General features: G+C 38.7%; 1 protein-coding gene across 2 annotated transcripts in view; it reads left to right on the forward strand.

Annotated features, from left to right (window-relative positions):
* The first annotated feature begins 2,399 nt into the window (after nucleotides 1–2,399).
* EFNA5 (ephrin A5) overlaps nucleotides 2,400–26,599 on the forward strand; it is a 331,738-nt gene continuing 307,538 nt past the window's right edge. Inside the window, exon 1 of one of the 2 annotated variants that reach the window (XM_075602099.1) lies at nucleotides 2,400–4,145. In XM_075602099.1, coding sequence (XP_075458214.1) covers nucleotides 4,015–4,145 — 131 coding nt within the window. In that variant the 5' untranslated portion in view covers nucleotides 2,400–4,014. The remainder of the gene's footprint in view (nucleotides 4,146–26,599) is intronic. The other variant, XM_075602090.1, reaches the window with a different exon arrangement.

Raw genomic sequence — 26,599 nt, forward strand, 5'->3', positions numbered from 1 at the left:
TTTATTGTATCCAACATGAGACATCTTTTATACCCCAATGAGATAAAACTTTTTGCAATTTGTTCTAGTAATGCAGTTTTATTTTAAATAAATAAATATATATATATATTTATTTATTTAAAATAAAACTGCATTACTAGAACAAATTGCAAAAAGTTTTATCTCATTGGGGTATAAAAGATGTCTCATGTTGGATACAATAAAACAATATAGATAAATCAGGTATGTATATATATTTACACATGGAAAGAGAGTGAATACACAACAAAAAAAAAGGTTTTATTTATAAATACTGTATATAGAAATACGTACATGTGTGCGTGTGTATCTTATACGAAAAATGGACGGCACTCATGAAACAAACTGGCCTGGGTGCACTGTAATTAGCATATACAACATTGTAAAAAAAATAAAAATAAAAAAGGCACTCTCAGTAACTCTGAATAAAGAAAAAAATGTTTTATTATATAGATCAACGTTCGGTCCTATTCAAGGATCTTTAGAGAAACGTTGATCTATGTCATTTTTTTTCTTTATTTAGAGTTCCTGAGTATCTGCCCATTTTTCAGATTTTGGGAGTATATATATATATATATATATATATATATATATATATATATCAAATGTAAATATACTGTATGCTCATTTGCATGTCTTAGGCAGGTCTGCAACCCCGCCTTTCACCATTATCACCCAGCACACAGCACTTCCACTGCAGCAAGGGATTCTGGGAAATGACATGCAAATGAGCACACAGTGCCACTTTTTGCTTCAAAAACCATTTTCTACATGGTTCCCTATAGGCTTAAGCTTGCTGCATGGTCACAGCTTTGAGCACAGCCAGGGTTAAGATGCATAGCAAGAAAAACCCACCCACAGACAGCTGTTTCGACCTTAATGGGTCTCATCAGTGTTGGGTTGGTTAACTGGCTATGCAATGAAGCGAAAGGATGGGGTTTACCATACTGAGTTATATATATATATATACACATACACACGCACACACACACACACACACACAAAATTGGAAAAAAGGGCAGCTACTCAGGAACTCAGAATAAGGAAATATGTTTTTGATTACATATGTATATGTATATATATAATTTCTTCAGTATTAAGTGATACCTTTTTTATTTGGACTAACAATTTGGACTAAATTGTTAGTCCAAATAAAAAAGGTATCACCTAATACTGAAGAAGTAATTTATTCTGCACTATCGCAACTGGACTAACACGGCTATGACCAGAATGTAATACATAGTTACCTCTCATTTTGAAGTATGTCCTGGGCTCAGTAATGATAACTAACAATACCTGGTTACTGTGTGTGAACAGGGTTATACATTATACACAAGACATTGCATGCACAGTTAGAGATAATATATATTGTAGGGGTATGTAAAGTTACAGACCAGATTAAAATGTGATACAGCTTTAGTTTTGAAAGAATTTAGACCAGTGGCGGCTTTGAGATTCTCCGGTAGATTGTTCCAGTTGTGAAATACACGGTAAGAGGAGGAGCGTCCGGATTTGAAGTTTTCCTCATCAACACGTAATGAGTTCGGTTCCACTTGCGTAAAATGAGTTTACAGTAGGGCCCCGCTTCTCGGCGATCCGCCAATACGGCGGTACTGTGAAGGGAGGCCGCCGAGTCTGCGCATGCGGAGAAGAGGCTCACAGAGTCCGCATAAGCGCAGAAGGGGGCACTCTGGGACGGCGTAGGAGGTAGGAGAGACGGGAAATCGCCGGTGGACATAGCAAATGCTTTGTTCCGCTTTTCAACGCTTTCCGCTTTCCGACGGCGGCTTAAAACGGAACCCGCCGTATGAGTGCGGCCCTACTTTACACAAACATTTAAGCCAGTGCTTACGAAGCGGACTTCTGCCGTAAGAATTATTATAGCGCAATACCGGCAGTGAGTTGGAAGGTGCCATATTTCAAAAGACTCAAATGCATTCTGTACCATTTTTTAATGCCTGAGTTTTGTCACGTTTCAGGGCGCAACCTTGAAACGTTAGTAAAATATTATTTAAAAAATATGAAGTAAAGCATCTTTCTTTTAACAGTTTCAACCCAAGTGAAAGCTTTTTTAGAATATATATGAATTGCTAAGGCCAATGTTCTGTGGGTTAAAGGGTCCCATATATCCTGCAGGCTGCAGCACTGGAAGAGTTAACATATAGAGGATCCACGGGGTGCTCTCCCCTGGCTGCATTCTGCTTGTTTCAGTAGTGCCTCCTAAGCATCCAGATTTCAATGTAATTCAATTAGTCCGGCTTTGTGGAAGGTGGGGCTAAAAAAAAATATGTTGCCTAGTGGGTGACGCCTCTTTCTTGTGTTGCACACCAATCCTGTTTCAGTGGGGGGGGGGAGAAAGAGAGAGTATGGAAATGTCTAAGCAAACAGCAGCCCTTGCCTGGAGTGGCTGCTTCGGGCTCTGTCAGACCCCCCCTCCCTCTGCCAAGTAAAGTGCATGAGATCTCACATGATCACCCAGCGGCAGTGTGAGCCTCTCATGAATACCTCATCTGAGAGATTAGTGCCTGTACCTGCTGCACACCCGCTGCGGGTGCCCGCACCCACCTTTTTAGATATAAATCTAGATAGATCTATATATATTGTGTGTGTCTGTGCATTGATATTGACTGCAATGCCCTCGCATTGTGCCTGCTTCATGCAAGAGATTTAAGCACTGAGTCGCTCGCTTTATAAGGGGTGGGACTTTTTTTGGGGGGGGGGGGGGGATTTTTCTCCCCATCCTACAAAAGCCTCTTTTTCCCCCTATTTTTTGCCAAACTGGCTTAACCCTTCAGCCAGAGCAAACCCTCCCTGGCTGCTGATTGAAGTTTGGTGGTCTCTCTCTCTCCCCCTTTCCCCATGCCTATGCTCCGGCTCAGGGAGCAGCTGCCGTGGCTGTGAAGCTGGAGTAGGAGACGGCTTTTCATGTGTCTGATGTTGGAGATCGTGGTTCATTTTATTTATTTCAAACTGTTTCCTGCTCTCACAAGTTGATCTCCAGGGGACTGGGCAGCTTTGCTAAAAAAAAAAAAGACAGACTTTTTTTCTCCCGTTGATGCCTCCGGCAATATTTGGACCTCATCTTTATGTATGTGGCTGTTTTATGCAGAAGACTTGGATGCATTTCCAGGAGTTTGTTGTTTTGTTGTTTTTTTCCCTCCTAATATAAAACAATTTGATTTGCATCCTGTGCATTGAGTTTGGATGTAAGACATCACACGTTTTTTTTTTGTGTGGTTTTTTTTAAGGATTGCTCGGTTTCCTCCTGCTTGTTTCTCAACCATCACCCTGCTCAAAGGAAGGACAAGGACATAGGTGGGGGGTGAGGATACATAAAGTACCCCGAAGACACTGGATGCTCAGACTGAGAGCAGCACAGCTAGGTCACAGTGGTCCCTTCAGAGACTGCAATTGCAGGGATTTTTTTTTTATAGGGATTTGAGAGAAAACCCTCTTATCCTTCCTCCCCTGCAATAGAAAGCAGCTGTGCGCCGGCAAGACCTTTTTTTTCCCTAAACGCTGCTGCTCCCTGACATTGTGCAAACCCTTTAAACCGGCCAGTGGCACCCACACCAATCTGTGCACATCTAGTAACTTTCTGCACAGCGAGGGCTGGCACATTTTACACGGGACTGGACAGGCACCAGGTGGTTACTTGCTACACAAAGTCCCCGAGTTGAAGCACACGCTTTCATAAGGTCGGCGGTGTGTGTGAGAGGCGCCCTCCCCCGAGGGAATGTGTCCCCTGTGTCCCTGCCCTGCTGTGTGTGCAGGGAGCTCCGGGTGAATGTGCACCGCCTCGCTCCCCCTGCTCTCAGCAGCAGCAGCAGCAGCAGCCCTGCGGCCTGCAGCGCCTCCCTGAGCCTCAGCCTCCCCTGCCTGCTGTGACACCGCCACCCACCCTATCCCCAGCACTACTTCCGTCTCCGCACCCTCCCAGCCTGCCGCCCGTCTTCTCCCCGGTCCTCTCGCGCCCCCTCTTTTTGGCCGGGAGTGATGTTGCACGTGGAGATGTTGACGCTGCTGTCTCTGCTGCTGCTGCTCTGGATGTGTGTTTGCAGCCAGGATCCCGGCTCCAAGGCGGTGGCTGATCGCTACGCGGTGTACTGGAACAGCACCAACCCCAGGTAATAAGGGGAGGGAGGGGGGCTAAGCGCCACCGAGCCATTGCTTGGTACTAAAACATCGGCTGCAAAAATCAGGCGGCAGCAGCAGCAGCATGTAAAGAATGGGGATCTGCATATGTATGCACAGGTAGTAGTGGTTCTGTGTCTAATTGTTCGATAGCAGCATCATCTTACAGAAGGGGGTCCAATTCAAAGTTAGGTTAATGCTGTATGTCTCTCAAAAAGGTAGTGGTGTGCAGTACCACTGATTAGCACCACTATCAACACAAGCCACTGTCCAAAGCAAGTACAAAATAGACGCATACAAAATATGTCACCATTCAAACTCAATCAATTGGGGGAAAAGTTTTGAATGATGCAACAATTTTTTGGGGGGTGAATGTGTTTTTAGTGCAGTGAACATTTCATTATTTAGAACGAGACAAACTACCTACATTAGCATAATTTTTTTTTTTTTTTTACTAATGTTATCATTAAACAGTTTCTTCAAAATGATGCTCAACACAAGTAACCTTACTAGCTGTGGATCTGACAAGTTACTGTGTAGCAAAGATAATTAAAACGACAGGCAACTTTCCTACAGTATCATCCCCTCTATTCTAAAAGCTTGTAACGTATCCATTGTCCAAATCCTTTGCAAAGAATGACTTTTGGGCTCCTGAGCCACTGCATGAGTTACACATCTTGTGGCTTTTTTCTGTACTGCTTGTCTTTATTATTGAGTGAGGGGGAGGCTGATCTCTGGAACTGGTATTGCTGGAAGTAAGCATTCGTTTCCTAGAGAAAGTTTTCCCTTCATCTCCTTCTGCAGGTTGGGAAGAAAGCAAGTGCATTTTCTCACTCCACTTCGCCTCCCCCATGTGAGTGAAGTCTCTCAGTCCTTTCTGCTGGCTTCCTCATTCATGGCTTGGGAACTCTTCACATTTAAATTGAGCAAATAAACATTTGAGATCACATAGTGCAGAGCTGCCAAACACTGTCAGTGTTTCCATTCTTTTTCCAATTCGGTTTTGCTTATAGGAAGTCAATTGTGTCCTATCTGATTTGGGTAATGTAAACATAATAGATTTTTGAACCAAAATATCTGCTATTCATAAACCGCTGCTATTTTTTTTAAAAGAAAAACAAAAAACAAACATACTGGAACAAAGAAATAGTGCCCATCAATAGTAGTACATGTGATCAAACTTTTTACATGTGTGCTTTTTTTGTAATGGGAAAAGGTAAGATGAAAATGACTTTCAGCACAGCAAACTTTAATTGAGCATGCCAAGCAATAAGTTTCTTGAAATATGAGGGCTAGTGTAAGAAGCGGCAGCTTTTATTGGTTTTTACCTCTTTGCTGCAGCATCATAAAAATTGCATTCCGCTTTATAAATGGTGTCCATATGTTTGTGCACGTCACCTGGGTGCTATATTTTTGTCTTGTTAAAACAGATGTGTGCCAAATCTTTCTTTACCTTTCAGCTAGGCTACAGACCTGTTATCTTGGGTTATCTGTGTTTTATGCCTCTGTGCAATGCTCTATGCTGCTGTTTAGTTTGAGATTAGTACATTGATTTTTGTCACAGGTCATGTTTTTTAATAGATCAGAATTGCCTGCAGAGAACTCTCCAGCTCAAGAGGGAGCACTGAAATAATCTCCAAGTTAACAATGTTTGCAGTTGATACCAGGGCTGTAGAAATAGTTTTGGAAAGTGATGTTTCCCCATACAAATGCAGCCATTCTTTCCAGGAGCTGGTACAGCTGTCCTGATACAGGCACGCCCTGAGCATTTATGAAAGTACTGTAGTACCACTGCATGCAAAGAAGGACATTTCTTCCATCACATCAAAAACTGGTACTTAAATCCAAGTAAAACATATGGACTATATAATCTAAGCATTATGTAAAACCCACTATGTTAAAAAGCTACAGCCCAATCAAAATGTTTAAAGTTGATGTAAAATGGTACTTACATGGACAAAGCAAAGTACACATCATGCTAGTAAAAGCTATTTCCTAATATTCAAGTATATATACTCGATTATCCTTTTTACCTACAAATGATCCACTGTTCTAAACACCCTGTTGCCGTTAATCTTGCTCAAAATACGCTTTGTTATGCATTCCTACTCTGCAATTTAAAGTAGTGCTTTAGTTGGGGCATGTCAAGTAGAAATCTGGCAGTGAGCTTAAAAGCAAGGCCAAAATGTGCTTTCATTTTTCTTGCGAAATGCCAGTTAAAATCTGGATCTTATTACAGTAGATGCCTTTTAGACTTCATGAATTGCATTGTAAAACATGCAAACAACTGATAAGAACATTTCTTTGTTCTGTGACATCAAAATACAAATTAATGAGTGCAGTCGCCGTACTTTGTAGACCGAACCACAGTTAATAAAACAGGAGTACAAGTGAAAGTCTGAATGGGAGAGCACACTATTATACCCGTCATGATTTGTTTGATGTGTTGTTAACATATAGCTTTTTAAAAGTGTGGTTGGTGTTTTTCCTGTTTTTTCCTTGCCAGCCATACAAATCAAGTAGTTAATTTTCCTCTGAAGGAAAATGTTTGTTAATTTGAGTAATTACAGAGTACCAGTATTCTTGAAGTTGCAAATGAAGCTACATTCTGAATAATGCCACATTAGTATTTTTATTGTATAGCAAGTCCTGGCAGTTATTCAAAGTTATTAACAACCTGATGAATTCTGTAAGCAGACTTTCACCCTAACATCCTTCTTATATAGAAAATGTGTTAATATATTTGAAGAGCACATAAATAAATGCAAAATACTATATATATATATATATATTTTTTTTTTTATTTTTTTTTTACTTAATGCCTCAAAACAGCTGGAATAATTAAAACTGTCCGCTCTTGAATGTATCTGCCTGGATTCTTGAAATATTGCATCTATAACTAATCATTTGTAGATGTCAGTTATGTCAATTAGCGATCCATGTACATGCTAAAGCTGTAGCATTTAGCTTATACTGTATTCTTAAATAGCATGCTTTAGACATTCAGAAAGTTGGAGGCTACAAAAAGATTTATTTCTGCATTGTGTCGGAGTGGATTTTCTTGAGTCCTACTTTAACCCCTTAACTCCAGTTTGGAAGCTTAAAATACATACAATCGAAATGTCTCAATATAGATTTCTAGAGTACTTGTTATGCAGTTAGCACTACAAGAGGAAGGTAATTAATCTGATCACCTTGCTTAGCAATTCGATGGCCAACAAGTTGAGTTATCTGACAGCCCGGTCCTGTAACATTTCCATGTAAAAAAAAAAGAAATCAGGAGTCAAGGAATTAGCGAATGAAAGATTCTACAAGGTTAAGGTTACTTAAATATATATCCTGTTGTCTTACAAGTCTAAATCCTGATTTATATCAAAAATAATTTTAGCAGGTTATGGACTTGTTGTGGCAAGTGGTGGATGTAGTGGATCATTCTTGTGGATATACTTTGTTTTATTGTTCTGCTCTGAATTGATAATAATCGCAGTAAACTCTCAGAACATGGACTTTTTTGATGGCTGCCTTACCAGTCCTTATTTAGCTAGTAATTGAAATTGCTGTGTTTCATTTAAATTCTCCTACCTCTCTCATCATGCTACTCCAAACCCAGGTTTATACTTGCTCTGGGCTTGTTTTCAAGATTTTGGAAAGCTTTCGAGGGCAGCAAGATAAAACAATCACATCCTTGATACATTGGTTCCTGCTTTCAATTTCCAGAGGGGTTTTTGATTTGGCAGTTTCAATTTGAGGGACAAAGAGACCTCCAGCCCAATAAATTGTTCATGATTAAAAGTGCAGCAGTAGTGTTCTCAGTAGTTCATTACATACAGCTTGCTGGCTTTAATGGTGTTACTCTAGCCTGTTATGGCTCTGAAAGAATACCTTGGTTATTTCAAATGGGTTCCTGAAACAGAGTTGCATTTTCCCTCTTTGAATCCCATGCAATCAGAAGTTGTTTTACAGACCTTGTTCTTTGAAGGAAGAGCACCTAGTTAAGGGTAAATTACCCTCCTGTAATTCTTCCCATTTAATCTTTTGCAAATGCCCATAATGAAAGCACTACATTCCGCCCACTGGCCCCATTTCCTGTTGGAGAGGGACAGATAAAGATGAGCCTTTCTTTCTGTCCCCTGTTGCTATGGACCCAGCAATCTACCAGCTCCATGCTGGGCTGAGAAAATGAATGAATACAATTAGTGCCTAAAGAAACTTGGCTTGTTCAGTTTTAAGAACCTCCATAGATATACTGTAGATACTCACACATGGGCACACGCACATATGCTTTCTCAGTCATATCTTGCACAAAAAAAAAATATATATATTTCTTATCTGTGCTCACACGGACCGACCGGGACACATAATTCCTGCAGATTCTAAAACTAGGAGACCGTTAATGTTGTATGGCAGTCACTCATATTTTCCAAATCGGATGTACATATTTCCCTTTTTATTCTCTGTTACAACAGCGAATGTGTTTTTTGTATTTCTTTACTCGGTTATGACATTAAAATATCTAAATCTTCTAATACAAAGTGGTGGTAATATATAGTAGTTGGGGAGTTCATACAACCGAAGGAAATAACTTAAGACATAGAGCATGACGGCAAAGAGAAAGTCTCACTCACAGGAAACTAGGAGTTGAATTCAGCCATTGTCTGGTCAGTGAAATATGCTTTCTATAATTAGGTGACAAACCCGACAAATTGAGGTTATAGAGGTGAAAAAAGAGCTGAAGGTTATACATAAACCACAGTGATATGACCATGAGATTGTTAGATTCTTTAGTTCTGTTCTTTATGTAATCTTCTACAATTAATGTATTGAGCATATAGATGACACGGGTCCAAATCTTTTGTCCTTTGATAAGAGCATTAAAAAAAATTACATATATATTCACCTTAAAATTAATTTACAGGATTTTCATAGTTATTGAGATACCTGGCTCTACATGACTATATCCACGATCTATTCTTTTGGCAGTAAAATTATTTTTTTAATGTTAATATTTCTTGAGTGAATTAATATATTTGTGTGTGTGTAATATATATATATATATCTTCAGCCTTTGTTGACCCACTGCTGTTTGAAGGCCCCCCCAATGATCTTCCTTTAGGATGGATGTGTGTGTGTGGATGTGTGTGTGTGTGTGTGTGTGTGTATATATATATGTGTGTGTGTGTGTGTATGTATGTGTGTATATATATATAATATATATATATTATATGTAGAATATATGTTTGTGTATACTTACAAATTATTGAGTCTATTCTTCTGTTGATGCATAACAGAAACATTTCGATATTTGATTTTGGACAAGCCCAAGTTGGTGCAAAATAAGAGCGTACTGAAAACTGCTGTTTTTCAGAAGCTAACAGAAAGGCTAAGGCTATGCAGCTCACAGTCATGTGTTTTGCAAAATGTACAATTGAATCCCATAGCCTTTTCCAAATTCCAGTGCCAGACACAAAATGAACAGTGTAATATTCTCATTTCAGTTTGCTGTTGTACACGGTCTTGGTGCAAAATGGCTGCCGCGTTTACTCTCAAAAGATGGCTGCTGTTTTCAACTGACTTTGTTACATGATTTCCATAAATGAAGTTTAAGAAAAGAAACTTAAATTCTTATATTGAACATAAATACTAGTTACATCAGTACACCATGATTGTATTTGTTTTTTAGACTTTGAACTGAATTCCATTGCAGAAATCTTGTAAAGTAAACTAGTGCCTAGTATGGAACATACAGTGTTTTATGCATACTTGAAATCGTGTTTTTTTATTTTTTAGATCTCGCACAAAGATTTCACATTCAGAACAATTGCAGAATACTTGCCAACCAATACGAAAGACGCTTTTTGTTCAAAACAAGATTATTAAAGACGTTTTGCTAGATTCCATATTAGACCTCCCCCTTGAATACTTTCTTCCTATTTTTCTGTCAAGAAAAATAAAGTATTGTACTCACCAGTTTCTATTTCAGGTTTATATTCTGAGAGATTGTTTTAGGACTATTACAAAAAAAATTTGAGGAGAGTTGAAATGTCATTTTGAAACATAATTAAAGGTACCTAATAATAAACATTCATGAAAGCCGAATTGAACCGCCCTGTCTGGCTCCCCTAAATGTTTTCAGCTGCATGAAGAAGAAATGAAATCCATTTTACTTAGGGTCATGTACAGTTACAACGAAATGTGCAAGAATTATATTGACTGACAAGACATATTTCTTCTGTCAGTGACAGCTCCTTTCCACAAGATTCAAGTTCTCCCTACTACGTTATTGAGCTAGGCAGGTTTTTTATTTATAGTTTACAAGGTTTTTTTATTCATTGTGAATGGGACATGAATATTGTCAGTCTTCTCAACAATATGTGCATATAGATTATGAAATAATGATTGACTCACATTATTGCTCTTTAAAAAAAAAATTAAAAAAAAGTAATTGTGTTTCTATAGATGCTGATATATAGCAATGAGATCAGCCAACAATTACCTAATAAAATAGATATTTAAAAAAAACTAAATGTTTTTAATTTGACTTTCCCTTGAAAGTTAAAATAAACCTGCCTATGTCCGCTGGTGTCAATTAAATATAAAACCATTTCATCCTGTATATGTATAGTGAGCACCGTTTATAATTTTATCAAGGGAAGACTGGCATAAAAAGGTAAAATTAGCTTACTCTACTTTTTCTTTCATAAAATATGTAGTACAACGACTAATGTACAGGCGACTTTCTAGGGAAAATACATGACATCTTCCTCCAAATATTGTAATATTGTAGATTGGATGTTTGCTTTGTTTTTAGTCATTTCCAATGGAGACCACAAACCTTCTTTTAATCAATATGGCAATTACTGCTCAGGCACTTTGCTAAACAGCAATAAATATATATGGCTTGTAAACTATGCGAAAACACAGTTTGAAATATAAAATATGCCAATTTTACAGGCTTTACTTTCTTTTGCTTATTAAAGATATTGGACAGCATGATGGCTTTTTCCTTTCATTCAGTCTACGACTCCTTTTACGGCTGCTAACCCAATTTGACATATTTTATTGGCTGACCGATTTTTCCTTACTTTGCAGTAAGGCAGCATACAGTGTGTTGCAGGCAATTCACTAAACATCACTAATAGCAGGAAAATACTATATTTCTTGTTCCTGCCCATAATAACATTTTTATTAAAGGAGAATAAACACCACACCATTTTGAAGAATGTTGTACTGAATGATGGGCTTTTACACTATTTCACCTTCACTCTCTACTCCATTTAAATGGCTGCCAGACGACCTCCATACATAGCATAGAGTTGTAGTGATAATATTTTCCTGTTTAATTGTGTGAACAGAAAATATCAAAAAATACCCTTTTGTCTGCTCATGCTGTTCAAAGCTGTTGAGGTTTCCATTTCCAAATGTCCTGTAAGTTATTAGTGTCTGTCAAACCCATAATTGCAGCTGGTTCCATAGTCTATGTTCGAAATATACGGCAAGTAGGGAAAGCAAATGAAAGACATTTTGTTACACAAGAACAGCCCTGTACAGTACTTTGAATTAGCTTTCTTTGTGAGTTATTGAGGTTGGAAAATTCAGTGGTATATTACTGACTGGTACCAAATGGAGAATTGTTCTATTAGAGTGGTTTTTGTTTTTTTTAGAGATCTATCTATCTATCTATCTATCTATCTATCTATCTATCTATCTATCTATCTATCTATCTATATTATAACCATACTTTTCTTTTAGTTAATGGTGTTACATTTGCCGGAAGGAAATTCAATGCATTTTAGTCGTGTGTTTTTAAAAAAAAAAAAATAAACAATTATCTGATTAACTTTAATATTCAGAAGGCCGAATATTCATGTGAGTAATTGCACATATTATGTGAAATCCGTCATATTACATAGTAGATGAGGTTGAAAAAAAGACATGCGTCCATCACGTTCAACCTGTGATAAATGTAGACGACAGATACTTTATTCTATATCCGTAATTACAGTATATTTATCCAGAGGAAGGCAAACAAAAAACCCCAGTAAAATATCATCCAATGATGTCTCATAAGGGGGAAAAATAAATTCCTTCCTGACTACAATTATTGGCAATCTGATTACTCCCAGGATCAACATCCTTCCCATGTTTAATTATTTGGTATATCCCTGTATACCTCTCCTTTCTAAAAAGATGTCCAACCTATAATCTATTTTCACAAAAAAATATAAATTCTTGTTTAATAAACTGCGATTTAGGCTTTAAACAAATAACTATAAACATAGTTCGCCCCCCCCCCCGATAGTGTGTACATTACATTAGACTGTAAGCTCTTCATGGAGGGCTATGTACATTAATGGCGTTATATTTATAGATATACATACATACATACATACATACATACATGCATACATACATATATACATAGTAGTTGAAAGAGAAGTATAAAGATTGTGGAATCTGCCAAAGGGGCAAAAGTGGTATAATTCTGTGGCCAAAAATGTCAAAAACTATTCCCATAGAAATGAATAGAATGCTCTTTAATACAGTACTTCTGGGGCAGTTTTATTTACCCCAGAATTGTAGCAGTTTTATCTTCGTTAATACATATCCCCCATAGTCTTTTTGTTCCTGAAAGCCATACAAAGTTTCAGACCAATATTCGTTTCCGAAGGAAAAGAATAATAGAGAAGATGAACAAAAACCTAACACAGCTTGGTCTTTCCAGAAACCTAATAGGTCATGTTAACCCTTTCGCGACTACAGGACTAGGGTAAGACAGCAAAGCAAGGCATTATAGGTCATTCCAGTCAACAAGGGGGTTAACTGTTGTGATGCCAAATCGCATGTTGTTGGCTTCTCCCTGTTCAGCCAGCTGCATGAAGGGTAATAGTAATTTTCTGCAGGTTTCCTTCACATTACATGTCCATTATCCTCTCTGAATTTACATAAGGATAATTTTGCTTTGTAGCGCACACCCATAGCTTATTATCTTCTTACAGTTTGTAATACTTTCTTTTGACACAGCAAAGGAAGATAATTAAATATGATGGCATCAACGTTTTAACCACTGTATTATTATTATTTTTTTACCTTTAGATGTGCGCTCCTAAAGTCTGCTATAGTGAATGTCTATGTATTTCATGTTTTTATTTCTGCAATTCAATTTGTTATTCCTAGTTGTAATATATTGGGATTGTTTGCTAGCATGTTTACACTGTTGTGATTGAGCACTCATTATGATATGTAAATCTTGTTTGTTCATACAGTACTTGGTTTAATATGTGCTGCGGATTGACCAAAACCTTTCGACTGGTTGCGATGCTGTGCAAAAAATTCTCGAAACTATAAAGCTGCCGTTAGATCAGGCGTTTTATCTCACATTTCTGCTTATTGAGGAAAAAAAACACCTCAAAAAGATCATGATGGCCAAATACAACATGAAAAAAATGACTGAACATGAGTTGTTCAGCTGGGAATTATCATTGTTGGCAACTATGAAAATACATATTGAAACGCTGGCAAACAGTTGAACACTAGCAAAGTGTCACAAAATGGCCGCCCAGCGCAGCACTGCATCAATTTAAGAATTTAGAGCTCAATAAGTGAGCCGTAGAATATTTTTTTTTGTTATATCTCTTTCAATAATTTATTATTGATCCCAAAAAGTTTTTATTAGGCCTCAGTGATGAAGCACTAACAGTGTTGTTGCTCCTTAGAGTATTTTACATCAGATCGGAGAAAATAGTAGAGCAATATGAGCCGCCAAAAAGTGTGTCTCTAAATTACTAATTAATCAGGCAAAAAGGCACCTCACTGACAGAACCAATGTCAGCTCTGACAGCCTCTATGGGATATTTTATTTGAAATACTGTAAAAAAAACTAATTAAATGATTCTCCGGGGATATACTGCACTATTAGCTGACATCACTATTCACGTTACTTTCTTCTTAACCCTCTCTGTTCCAGTTGAAGTGGGACACATTACTTCAAGACTTCCAGCCTTCTTAGATTTTGTTTACTACATTTAGAAAGTCCTCATTAATACGGCCATGTTTGTGTAGGAATTATTTACATGTCTAATCCGTTGGGTCCATCACTGCTAGGGACGTGCATTGCAAAGATTTATGTTACTGGAGTCTGACCTGTGTAATGGCAAAAGGACTAAAAAAAACAGATCCAAACCATTGTTGCCAACATGACCATCACCAAAGTCAGATCCTGCTGGTAGGCATGTTTAGAAGTCCCATGGGGAAATTAATTAGAAGGCGATACATGTGTTTGAACATTTTTCATAGAATACGATACTAGAGTTTATGGAGTTATGAAAAATTGAGGTAAACAAACTTTAAGTTAGGCTTCAGAACCTTTATTTATGTGATATTTATTATGTTGCTATTTTTATTGCAGGCTACTCTGCCATGTGGTCTATATCTATATCGCACATACTGGGACTTTCTTATTAAACCCAAAGTTGCTGAAAGGGTTAAAGCCAGTTCGTAAAGGAAAACTAAGTGGATTCAATAAAAAAAAAATATGTCATAGAAATTCTCATTATAACCTACAATATTTAATTGAATTTACCTCATCCCAATACGTTTCTGAGATAAAACAGAGACATTTTAAGCAGTGGCCCAACCCTTATGAATTTACAGATTTTGCTAACTGCTTACAATGAAATGAACTGTTCATTATGAAAAGTATAAGAACCTAAAATTGAGTCATGGTTCTCCTGCCTTGATGGGAAAAATGTACTTCAGCACATTGATGATTTTGCTCTATTGTTCAATTTTTGTTAAGAGGAATGAAATACTCGGAGTAAGGCTGTCACTCAGAAACAGCCAGTCATTTTTCGTTTCATCCAGTTGAGTGCTAATTTAGCAATACTTAAAGGTTTCATTGCCTTGTAGTTAATTAGCACCAAGTAATGAATGCTAACGGAACTATTAGTGCACATTGTCAGCACAGGGAGGTTTTTTGTATGGTGGGAACTATACACGTCTGAAACATTCGCACGTTGGGGTGTTCTGGGAAACAATGGGCCAAATAAAAAAAATAATTATAATAAATATATAATATCCAGGTTCACAGATCTTTTCAGTAGCAGCTCCCATTATGGTGACCATGCTCATATTTAAGTACCTGGCAGTATTGTATTTTTTTTTCTTTTCTTTTTCATAACATGGACAAAACAAAAAAAAAACACGCAGGAGGTACTGTATCCATTAGGGGAACAATTAAACTAATGACACACTCCGCTGTTACCAGTGTGAGCTTTTGAGTATAGATGGGCAGGCATGGCTCGGTGTGTGTATGTGTGGGTGCACATGCGCTGTTCCCTCTTTGAATTATATAAAATGAGTTGTTTATAATAATGTCCCTTTATAAGGTATATCATTTCCTTTTTAGCCTTCTCAGACAACAATTGTCTTATTCCATTTCTCTGCTCTACTGGACTACTTGAGTTCATAAAGCTCTTCACTGCCAGAGAAGGTAACAATGCATTGCAATGCTCGCAGTAACATTGTTAAGAGAATATAACGCAGATAAATAAAAGCTCTTGGCAGAACAATATGGCTTAAAAAGCATTTTGTGCCAGCTGAGCTCACATGACATATATATATATTAATTTATAATATATATATATATATATATATATATATATATATATATATTTATATTTGAGGTATCTGTACCGTGGTAGTCGGGCTTAATAATAAAAAATGAATAGACAATACCATCCTGTGGCTAATGAAATGCTTTTATCTGTGCGAGCTGTCGAGGTACACTGATCTCTTCTTCCGGCGTTGTTACAATGAATAAAACAAGCAAAGGGTATACTTAAAAACAGTGCATTTTGGAATGCACTCCACACACACCTTTTGTAAAACGCTGTATACACTGTAGGCGCTTTATAAATTTATATTTACATACATACACACCCACACATACACACACACACACACACACACACACACACACACACTCTAACATCACTAACATTCAGGGTCTATCTAACACCTGAAGTCATAAATCGCATACAGCACAGGGGGGAGGGATAGGCTTTAGTCCGATACATTCCAGGATGCACTGTTCTTAAGTAAAACCCTCTCTTGCTTTATCCGTTGTAACACCGCTGGAAGAAGAGATCAGTGTATCTCGAAAGCTCGCACATATATATATATATCTCAAATTTCACACAACTGCTACAATATATAATCCCTTCAACATTGTCTAAATATGTTTTTGTTTTGTGTTGTCCATTATATAAATCTAATTAAAATACTCAGAACAGAAAAACACATGATAATCGTTAGTGAAGGCTTTGAGCATGAACTTGTTTGTGCTTCTAACCATGACAATTGTATGCATTCTGCAGTGAGCAATTGTCTTAGAGACTTCTGTGTTGAGGATTCATACTTCTAGTTCTAACCTCATGTTTTTCTTTTATTGCTTTTTAATAATAACCGGACGAATCTTTTGGAAAAACAACACATGGCAATAGTCTCATACTAGCTTAATTGTTTTCATTGCATGTTAGTAACACAGTGGGAAAAAGTCACAACTATAACATTTTGTTTCTTTTTGTAATAGTACATCTGATTATTTTAAAGAGCTGTTTCAGTTAAATTTGAAGTGACATACTAGAAAATAATAATAAAAAAACAATAGCAAAAATATTTCACAGTACAATTGTGTTATTAGATTAAGATGTCTTTTAGGCTGGGTCCCCGCTGGCGCTGAGCGCGCTCATGCTTGGAGAGTGCGCATTGTGGGTAGTTGAGTGCGCTAGAAAGAATGATTTTTTAGTTTACCTGAGCGCGGGTGAGTGTGTGTGCCCGAGTGCGCACGCACCGCGTGAGCAGGGACTTACATATATCTATATATGTAAATAACCGCGGCAAGCACCGCCCGCTCAGCGCTAGCGGGGACTCAGCCTGTCTAGTAGTATGTTTAAAGCTGCAGTTCAAGCAATATCCTACATGTGTTTTGTTTTTTAATATATCAGTCTGTACTATGAGAAAATACTTGTAGCATTTAAAAAAAAAATTAAGACATGTTTTATGTATTCTAATGTAACAGGCATTTTTGTTCCTATAGCAACCATTTACAAAATCACATCCCCTTCCCCTTCTGAAACAGCATCACCTTTTTGAGCCCTGCCCTCCCTAGCAGTGAACCAATTGACTTTGGTGCCTGCCTGGTCACATGATCTTCCTCACAGAACTTTGTCAGTGCAGCAGAAGATTACCCAAGATGCATGTAGTGAACCCTAGAGCCGGATCTTCAGCGATCGATTACAGGAGAACGGATTGATCAGCAACTTCTAATCACTTGTCAGTGTGTAGATTGTATTGATGCACATATTGAATGGGGAAAAAAAAGTTATTCGACGCAGCACAGATGTTTTATTATATAGGTTAACAAAATGTATTATTTTCACAGTTTGGCTAATATACTGCTGCGGCCAGCTTCAACCTAACAAATGCCCGTAATTCTCCCGTAATTTTCCCGTAATTGGTCGCGCGCCAGCCGCGAGCGCATCTTCCCCCCCCCCCTCTGCCGCCTCTGCCCGCCTCTGCTTCACGCAGCGCTTCCCCTTACCCCGCTTACCTTTCACCCTTCGGGGATGCCGGGGGAACTCGGGGATGCCGGGGGAACACTCGGGGATGCCAGGGGAACTCGGGGATGCCTGCCACGTGTGACCGGCGCCACGGTGACGCACGGCACGCGCCGGAAACCTGCCGCGTCTGCCCGAACATTGTCCTCACATTGCGGTGGCGGCCGCTGAAGACTCAGCTCGGCTGCCACTGTAAATAATATTACACCAGCAGTTGTGATTTACTAATACTTGTTATAAATAAAGATACACATAATTGTTTATTTAAAATGCACCAAATCGGGTATTCGACATGACGTGTCAAACTTTATTTCAAACAAATCATAACATGGTTCCCTATAGGGTTAACCCCATCCTTATTGCTTCTTTGCATAGCCAGTTAACCAACCCCACACTGATGAGACCCATTAAGGTCGAAACAGCTGTCTGTGGGTGGGTTTTCTGGCTATGCATCTTATCCCTGGCTGTGCTCAAAGCTGTGACCATGCAGCAAGCTTAAGCTTATAGGGAACCATGTTAAAAATGGTTTTTGAAGCAGAAAGTGGCACTGTGTGCTCATTTGCATGTCATTTCCCAGAATGCTGCAGTGGAAGTGCTGTGTGCTGGGTGATAATGGGGAAAGGCGGGGTTGCAGACCTGCCTAAGACATGCAAATGAGCATACAGTTGTATTTCCATTTGCTATATGCTTTGCTGTGGAGGGTTTTTGTCACTTTTTTTACTCACCATAACTTAACTCAGTGTGTGTGTGTGTATATATATATATATATATATATATATATTTATATATATATATATATATATATATATATAATATACACTGTATATTATAGCTCACACACACTGCACATGAAGAGTTGTACTACTGGTGTAAAACTAATATTTGGGTGCAAAAAAATTCAACCATGATCTTGGTACATTGGCCCCACTAACTTGACATTCTTTGTGAATAGAATAGGTAATGTCACTACTCACAATAATGACAAGAAGGGATGTATTGTTTTGTTGCAATTCTGTTAGACAAGTTGTCGTTTATCAGTATGTCAACTGTGATACATGTATACAAGTTTTGTGCTGTACCAGCGCAATGTTTGTTTTTCAGCATTGCAACATCTTTTTATTATCCCAAATAATTTAAATATGATTCCAATGTGTTGGACACAAAAATAGCAGAACTCTAGTATCCATGGATTTCTTCACTTTTTTAAGAAATTACCCCCTTTGTGTTCTTTTCACCTATAAGTTTGGCACAGCTCAGATAATTCACCCCAGACTGCCTGGACCATATCTAATTGATTTTATTTTCTCTGGTGTTTTTTTTTTTTTTTTTAACCCTGAGGTGGCATGTTTTTCTGCAATAACTGAGCAAATGAGTTATAATAAAAAAAATTGTGCATGTGTAGGCAACTGAGCGATGATACACAGTGTGCACAATATGTAAATATGTAAGTGTTACCTACTGTATTTTTATTTGGCCGCAGCCTGCAGATGAGCATGGATGTCTGCAGTTTCCTTAGAATGATCTTCCCAGCTTTTCATTACTTTTCTAAGCAGTGCTAGTGATTTACAATAAGCCAAGTGACGTTCTTTGGAAGAAAGCATTTAGATGATTTCATTAGCACTTTGCGTTTGATGCAGGGTTGTATCTAATATAATTTTATTGATCACAGTGTGTGCCAGTAGTTGTTATAGCTAGAGGAAAAACTCAGTTAATTGTGAGCATAATACGTGACATTGGGGGTTACTCAGAAAACTGCGAACGTTCCACTTTTCCCGTTCACTTCAGTGGGAATTTACGTGCCATATTTTCCTGATCGGCACTATCACAGTTTAATGATTATCCCCCGTTGAAGCACTAACCGATTGGGACCTTTACCTTTCTTTATGAAGCATATTACATGGAAGATAAAACAAGTTTTAGATTTGTGTTTGTATCAGTTTGCCACTCTCCTTAATAGACGGTACATGTTTAAAGATAATGTGATATTTAATAAAGATTTATTCAGCAACTGCTCTTATAAAATATTATCATTCTAAAATTAACATTAATATGTGGGAGATTAACCCCTTCACAACTGTGTATATGTGTCTATACACACACACACACACACACACACACACACGATATACCCGTAAAAGGAAAATATACGTGATACCAGAGAAGGGAGCTATATAAGTATATGGAAAGTCTGTGTTAGCACATACACATTCGATAGGTGCTACAAAAAATATAAATTAATATTATAAAGTGACAAAATCAAGGCGAGAATAGGTGTCCTTTTGATGAAAGTGTCCCCAAAATGTAAATCAATCCAATGTATAAGTGAAAACTGCAGTTTCCGCAGCTTCTAAAAGGATGAACCACATCCGAGGGAAATCTGGAGAAGAGAAGGTCGTGCCACGTAGTGTAAAACAGTATATACAATGTATTCATGCAGCTTAAAACCTATTGACACACACGTCTACTGTTGTTATGAAAATGCATTCTGAGAGAGATCTCACGGAAAGGCAGCGGTGGTAGCTGGTCACGATTCTCTCCGAATTTGAGGCAGTAGTTTTCTTGCTGGATCACGGGTACCGGAAGCGCGGTGACCAGTGAGCGTTTCCGGTCTCGAATCATCGTTTGCTGCAGACTTCCACACTCGAATTTTAACATCCTCCAAGTGGGCTCTTCCAGTCCCCGTGATTCAGCAAAAAAACTAAAGTAATAATGACTTTTCAGAAGAATACATCGAAAATAGCAAGATAATTCAGGTATGTGTAAATTTGCTGAAAGGTTCTAATAGTTTTGGCCTATATACGTTTTTCTCAGTTGCTCACTTAATTACCAGGACCACTAGCATTTGCCTGCTTAATGTAATCTTAGCTTGCCAGACATGTTCATACATACAAGCATGCACAATTTGCAAGATCTAAATTTATGACGTCATAAGGAATAGTATCAAAATTGTTTAGTCTCTGAGTGACACGGCATCCATTGCAAAAGCAGTGACTGCTTTCTACTTGTACACTAAAAGAATATTGTAAGATGTCTGACACGTGGGACCGAGCATCGATGCCTTTTTAGCTGCACTTATGTCTACCATTTTTTTATTATTATTATTCGTTAGCTGGGGCAAACTTTGTGTGCCACATCTGAAGGGCCATGAATGCCTCTGGCTAATCTGAAAGAAAAGTAAGAGCTGTTTCTTGTCTCACAATGACCTCCTCCTCCTCCTCCTCCTCCTCCTCCTCCCAGTCTTCCAGACTGAATGCACTTTCAGGTGCTTAAATCATAGCCCACATTCTGTGTAACCTGCAGGGCTCTGTAACATGAAAGGTGCTAAAGGAACCTACACTCCTCTTCACTAGCAAAGCATTGGACTAGTTGTGTAGTAAAACCATGCAAACATTTAAATAGTAAATAATACACTTTTTTGGGCACAGATTTCCTGATCATTATATTTGACTTTAATGTAATGCTCTTATCTCGGTGTTGTACCTGCATGGCTCTAATTGTACCTTACCTGTATGCCTTCATGCTCACTAGCACTGTATACATAATGCATTGATACAAATAAGATCATACTTTTCAGAGGCTCCACATTGATACTTTCCATTTTGAATGAGACCTGCTGAAACCCGCAGCACCAAAAAGGGATAGACAGACCAGTCTTACTTAGGACAGAAGTGCCCTAGAAGAAATGACTGGTTTATTAAATCAGACAAGTATTAGTATTTTGTAGCCATTTTTCGAAAGCCTGGCTTTGTTTACAGTTGCAGTGAGCAGTGGGGAGAGTAGTTGGGAATGGAAAGAGAATAACGGTCTATCTTGGTTTCTCCACTGCCGTGATGAAGTCATCTGGTTTATAGACACAAACTAATGCAGTAAGGCAGGTATAAAAGGCTTAACCTCCCCAATCTTCAGGTCACAATGTTTACAACACTGTCACGATAAACGCTGAAAAAAAACAATTTAAAAATATGTATACTTGTCTGTGTCAATCACTTAGTTTCAACTTATTAAATATATCACTGTTATTAGTTCAATTTGCTCCTGTGTGCACCTTGAAGAGAACCTGTAAAACACTTTAAGTGCAGAGAAGGCAGTGATGAATCGGTGACAGGATAATGTAGCGAAGTCTTGCAGAGAATTGGTATTTTTCTTTTTTTGGGTGAGTTTTCCCAGTGATACAGCACTTTGACGGCTCTCCGTGACAGGCAGGTAACGTCAGGGCATCCTGTCCTTCTCCCAGGAATCCCATCACTGTCATAGCTATGTGTGCTCTTTAATCTATGGTTCAATTGCACTAATCCTTTCTAACTGCTTTTTTCTACAGGGGAATGACAGGAAAGTACAGGATCTTATTTTTTCTGTTTTTTTAGTTGTTTATCTTTAACCTCTTAAAATGCTCAAGAATGGAAGAGAGTCTGCCTGTTGCTTCTACTAATCACTACTGGGAAAGAAAAAAAATCATGCATTTGAAATGTGAATTAGACCTGTGACCTTTTAACCTAGAAACTAACTGCATCCATAATTTTTACAACGTTCTGACATGTTTAAGCTATTATTTCCCACATTGTGTGGTGATTTGACTAGAGTAGATTGAATAGGAAAGCATACTAAGGTACGTTTGTACATGTCTACAGGAATTTAGAAAAATGTTACTATTACATTTGAATGTAATGTAAGTGATGCAAAGCAGGAAAACTTGGTTTTTACACTTTTTTAAAAATCTTAAATGTTTTCTTTTTTTTTTTTTTTTAGGATTTGTGTCTCTCTGAAGTACATTAATCCATTTTGCACTTATCTCTTTACTCTTGTTAAGTTTTCTCCCTGTATTTGTATCCTCGTCCTGTATTCATGCAAGTAAAAACTGAACACTCAATAATACAGAGACTAATATATAGAAAGTGGAGCATGAGTTTGTTTTAAAGTCTGCGTGAGAATACTTAAAAGTTTTATATCCACAACATAAAAAACTGTTTTGCTGATCTTCCATTTTTATAAGACTTTTTATTCTTTGTACAGTGATTCTTACCTGTCATTTTTATGCTGACAGGGAATGCATAAAATGTTTGCCATTCACATCATATTTATTGAATTTGTATCACAAGATGTGATAAAAATGTAATCAAAACTGCTTTGCTTTCCACTGCTGCTCCTTTTTTGGGAATGGAGATTGGGTCCTTTCAATCTCCAATGCAAGCACAGCAAAGGTCAGAGAGGCCGTATAAACTTTTCAAAGCCAGGGCTAATGTATTTTTGCTAGGCATTTACATTTTGATGTTTTATAGTTTTCTTTATAATGGTTGGCGTAGTAGAACCATGCATTTACAATGAAGCCCTTCTCTGACGAGCGTACAATTTATAGTGTCAGAATCATAGCCCTATAAAAATTTGCCACGGAGTTCTGATTTCCTCAGCTATATGTCACCATGGAACTATGTCCGGGAGTCATCAAAGCGTGATCCGAGCTATACGGTATAGTGCCCGAATCGGCAGATGATCCCGATTTGGCTGCGATACCCGCGGATCGTGCTTTGATGACTCCCAGCGTATGAGTTGTATTGTCTGTCTTTTGCTTCTTGGTTGAAACATCGATGTATTAATCGCAGCTGGGAAGTTGATCGCATTCTTATGACCATGCTTACTGTATATATAAATATAATTTTCATGTACATTAGCGTAAATAAGTATCGAGGGTTATAACAGTCCTATTACATTAATATACACACCAGTATATACAGATACATATATATTATTGATTATAGCAACCTATATATACATACTAATGTAGAAATCAGGCACTCTCAGGGCCAATAACTACAGAAAAAAGGTTTATTTAAACAGGATCAATGTTTCGGGTCTCTCTAGGACCTTTCTCAAGGGGAATGAAACTTGAGCCTGTTTATATAAAACCTTTTTTCTATAGCTATTCGTCCTGAGTGCCTGATTTTTACATTTATATTATTGTGAGTGTCGCTTTTCTTTATGATATACGTATTCACCATATATGTATCTAGATCTACTGGTATGTATGTATGATCTTTACCAATTAAAATATCCACTTGTGATCACATTCACATCTTAGACAGGTCGCAACCCTGCCGCCATTATCTCTTAGCACAGCGATGTGCAAAGTGGGGGTCGGGAGATTTTTCTGGGGGAGGCGCGGGCCATGGCAGGGGCCCCACGCTCTTCCCCGAGGCATTACAATTAAATGCCGAGGGCTCGTGTGAGGCCCTGCAATGCTATTATTTACCTTGACTCTGCGGCGTCACTCGTGTCCATGGCAACTCGGGGTCATGTGACGTCACACGCATCAAATGACGCTGCGCGTGATGCGATGTCACATGACCCCGCAGCGTCATTGTATGCTGCATCAAGGTAAGGGAGGGAGCGCGAGCACCAGCGGAGGGTAGGCAGGGGGGCGCTGCTGCAAAGGTTTGCGCTCCCCTGTCTTAGCATATAATGCTTCCATTGCAGCCAGGGATTCTGGGTAATGACGTGTAAATGAGCACCTTGTGTCACCTTTTGTATCTATCCCATCTATTGGTAGGTTCTGCTTAGAAGGAGCTCTTGATCACTGGCTCCACATTGCAGTAAATATTGGCTGTGTTGGAGCTGAGCCTTTCTTAGGTCCAAAACTAGTGTCTTGAAAGGCTCCTTTTGTTCCCTGTTAGTCAGCATTCCATAGCCAAGGCTAAAAGTATGCATGAGTTACAGAAAGAAGAAAGGCAGCAGAGGGGAATTAAACAGGGCACTCACACATTAACTTGTAAATGCTCAATGTAGAGGAAAAGGAAAAGTGTACCAAAACAGCAGTAGCTTATGATTACAGAATGTGGAACTCCTTAATTAATGGAAGATCTAGAAAACGCATGCAGTGCAATGGATTGCAGACCTGAAGAAGTTAACCACTTCGCAGACATACGGGCTCGAAACAACATATTACAGGGTAATCTGCCGCTAGCCCTGTTGGCAAGTAAATTGTTTAAGGAATAAAGTGGAAACATGGCTATCGTTCTGTCTGAGAATTTATTGATACAAGTAGCTAGCTGCTAGTTATCACTCAACACTGAGATTGTTATTATTACTAATACCATCATCACTGCTTATTTGTAAAGTGCCGACATATTCCGCCACGCAGTGCAATGGGGGTACAGAGATTTGATAATTGCATTAACGGAGTTGCACACAAATAAGGATAAGCATGCACAAACAGATACAAAGAGATAATGAGGCACCTTCCTGTGAGAGTTTACACTGTAGAAGAAATGAGGGTCGATGTTGAAACAGAAAGGTAAAGTGGCTGCTCATTGTGGGATGGAGTATACCTCAGGTGTGAGTATGGTCCAGCATGACAGTTGAACCCATTAAGGTTTGAGGGTGGTGATTTTAGGGCGTATTACATACTGTAGCATGGAGATTGGATCAGCCGCACAGTTGGTCCCAAGGGAGAGGGAAAGGGGGAAATGAAGTTGGATGTTGGAGGTATGCCAGATAGGCATCTTTGAAAAGGGTGAGTTTTTAAATGTCTGGTGGTAGGGAATTCCAGAGAGAGGGGGCTGCATGGGAGAAGTCTTGAAGGCTGGAGTGAGAGGAGATAAGGCAGGTGGAAAAGCAGATGTTATGGGCAGAACATAGGGTATATATTTTGAGATGAGGGCTGAGAGGCAAGGGGGACAGTGTCGTTGAGAGCATTATAAAGCAGAGCTAGGGCTTTAAATGTTATTCTAGAGGATATGAGAAGCAAGTGCATGGATCTGGGTAGTGAGCACCATACATGGGGCAGAAAGTCTGGCAGCAGTATTTTGGATGGATTGGAGTTGAAATAGGTGGACGAGAGGAGTGCCAGCTAGGAGAAGGTTGCAGTGGTCAAGGCAGGACAAGATGAGTGCGTGAATGAGTATTTTAGTTGCACCAGAAGTGAGAAAAGGGCATATCCTTGCAATATTTCGGAGGCAGAAATGGCAGGACTTCGTGGAGGACTGAATGAGAGGAATGAAGGAGAGAGCAGAGTCAAAGATGACCCCTATACAGCGGGCTTGAGATATTGTGGTGATATTAACAGCAAGGGAGAGTCTGGTGGCTGTGGACTGGGGGAAAAGTATTTAGTTCTGTTTTGGACATATTACTCTTCAGGTAACATTGGGGGACATCCAGGAGGAGATTTGTAGAGATGCAGTTGGTGATGGGAGAGAGGGGGAGAGGTCAGTGGAGGAAAGGTATATTTGTCTGTCACTGGGATAGAGATTATACTGAAAGCTAAAAAATTGTATTAATTCACCAGGAGAAGAGGTGTAGAGTGTAGAGTGAGAAGAGCAGAGGGCAAAGGACAGCTTTGTGGTACCTCAACAGAAAGAGGGAGTGAAAAGGAGACACCAGAGAAGGAAACACTGATGGAGCGGTTGGATAGCTAGGACATAAACCAGAAGAAGGCTGCGTGGAAAGTGTTCAGGACAATGGGGCGACAACAGTGTCGAGGGCAGCAGAGAGATCCATGAGAATTAGTAAGGAGAAGTGACTGTTAGATTTAGTTCGCTATGAAAAGGTCATTGGTTACTTTTGTTAGTGCTATCTCAGTTGAGTTTAGCACGGAAAAGAGTCAAGCAGGGAGTTGGAGAAAGTGAATCAAGGCAGTTGTATACAAGTCACTCAAGGAGCTTTGAGGCAAAGGGGAGAGGAAAGGTAGGGCGTAGTTAAAGAGGGAGGTTGGGTGAAGAGAGGATTTCTTTCGAATGGGCGTGATGAGTGCATGGTTAAGATGGGAATGTGCAAAAGGTGAGAGAGAAGTTAAAAAGGTGAGTTAGGGTGGGGCTCAGTTTTCCAGACAAAGAGTAGAGGAG

Source organism: Ascaphus truei, chromosome 1, assembly GCF_040206685.1.
Source record: "Ascaphus truei isolate aAscTru1 chromosome 1, aAscTru1.hap1, whole genome shotgun sequence".
In the NCBI taxonomy this organism is placed as follows: Eukaryota; Metazoa; Chordata; class Amphibia; order Anura; family Ascaphidae; genus Ascaphus; species Ascaphus truei.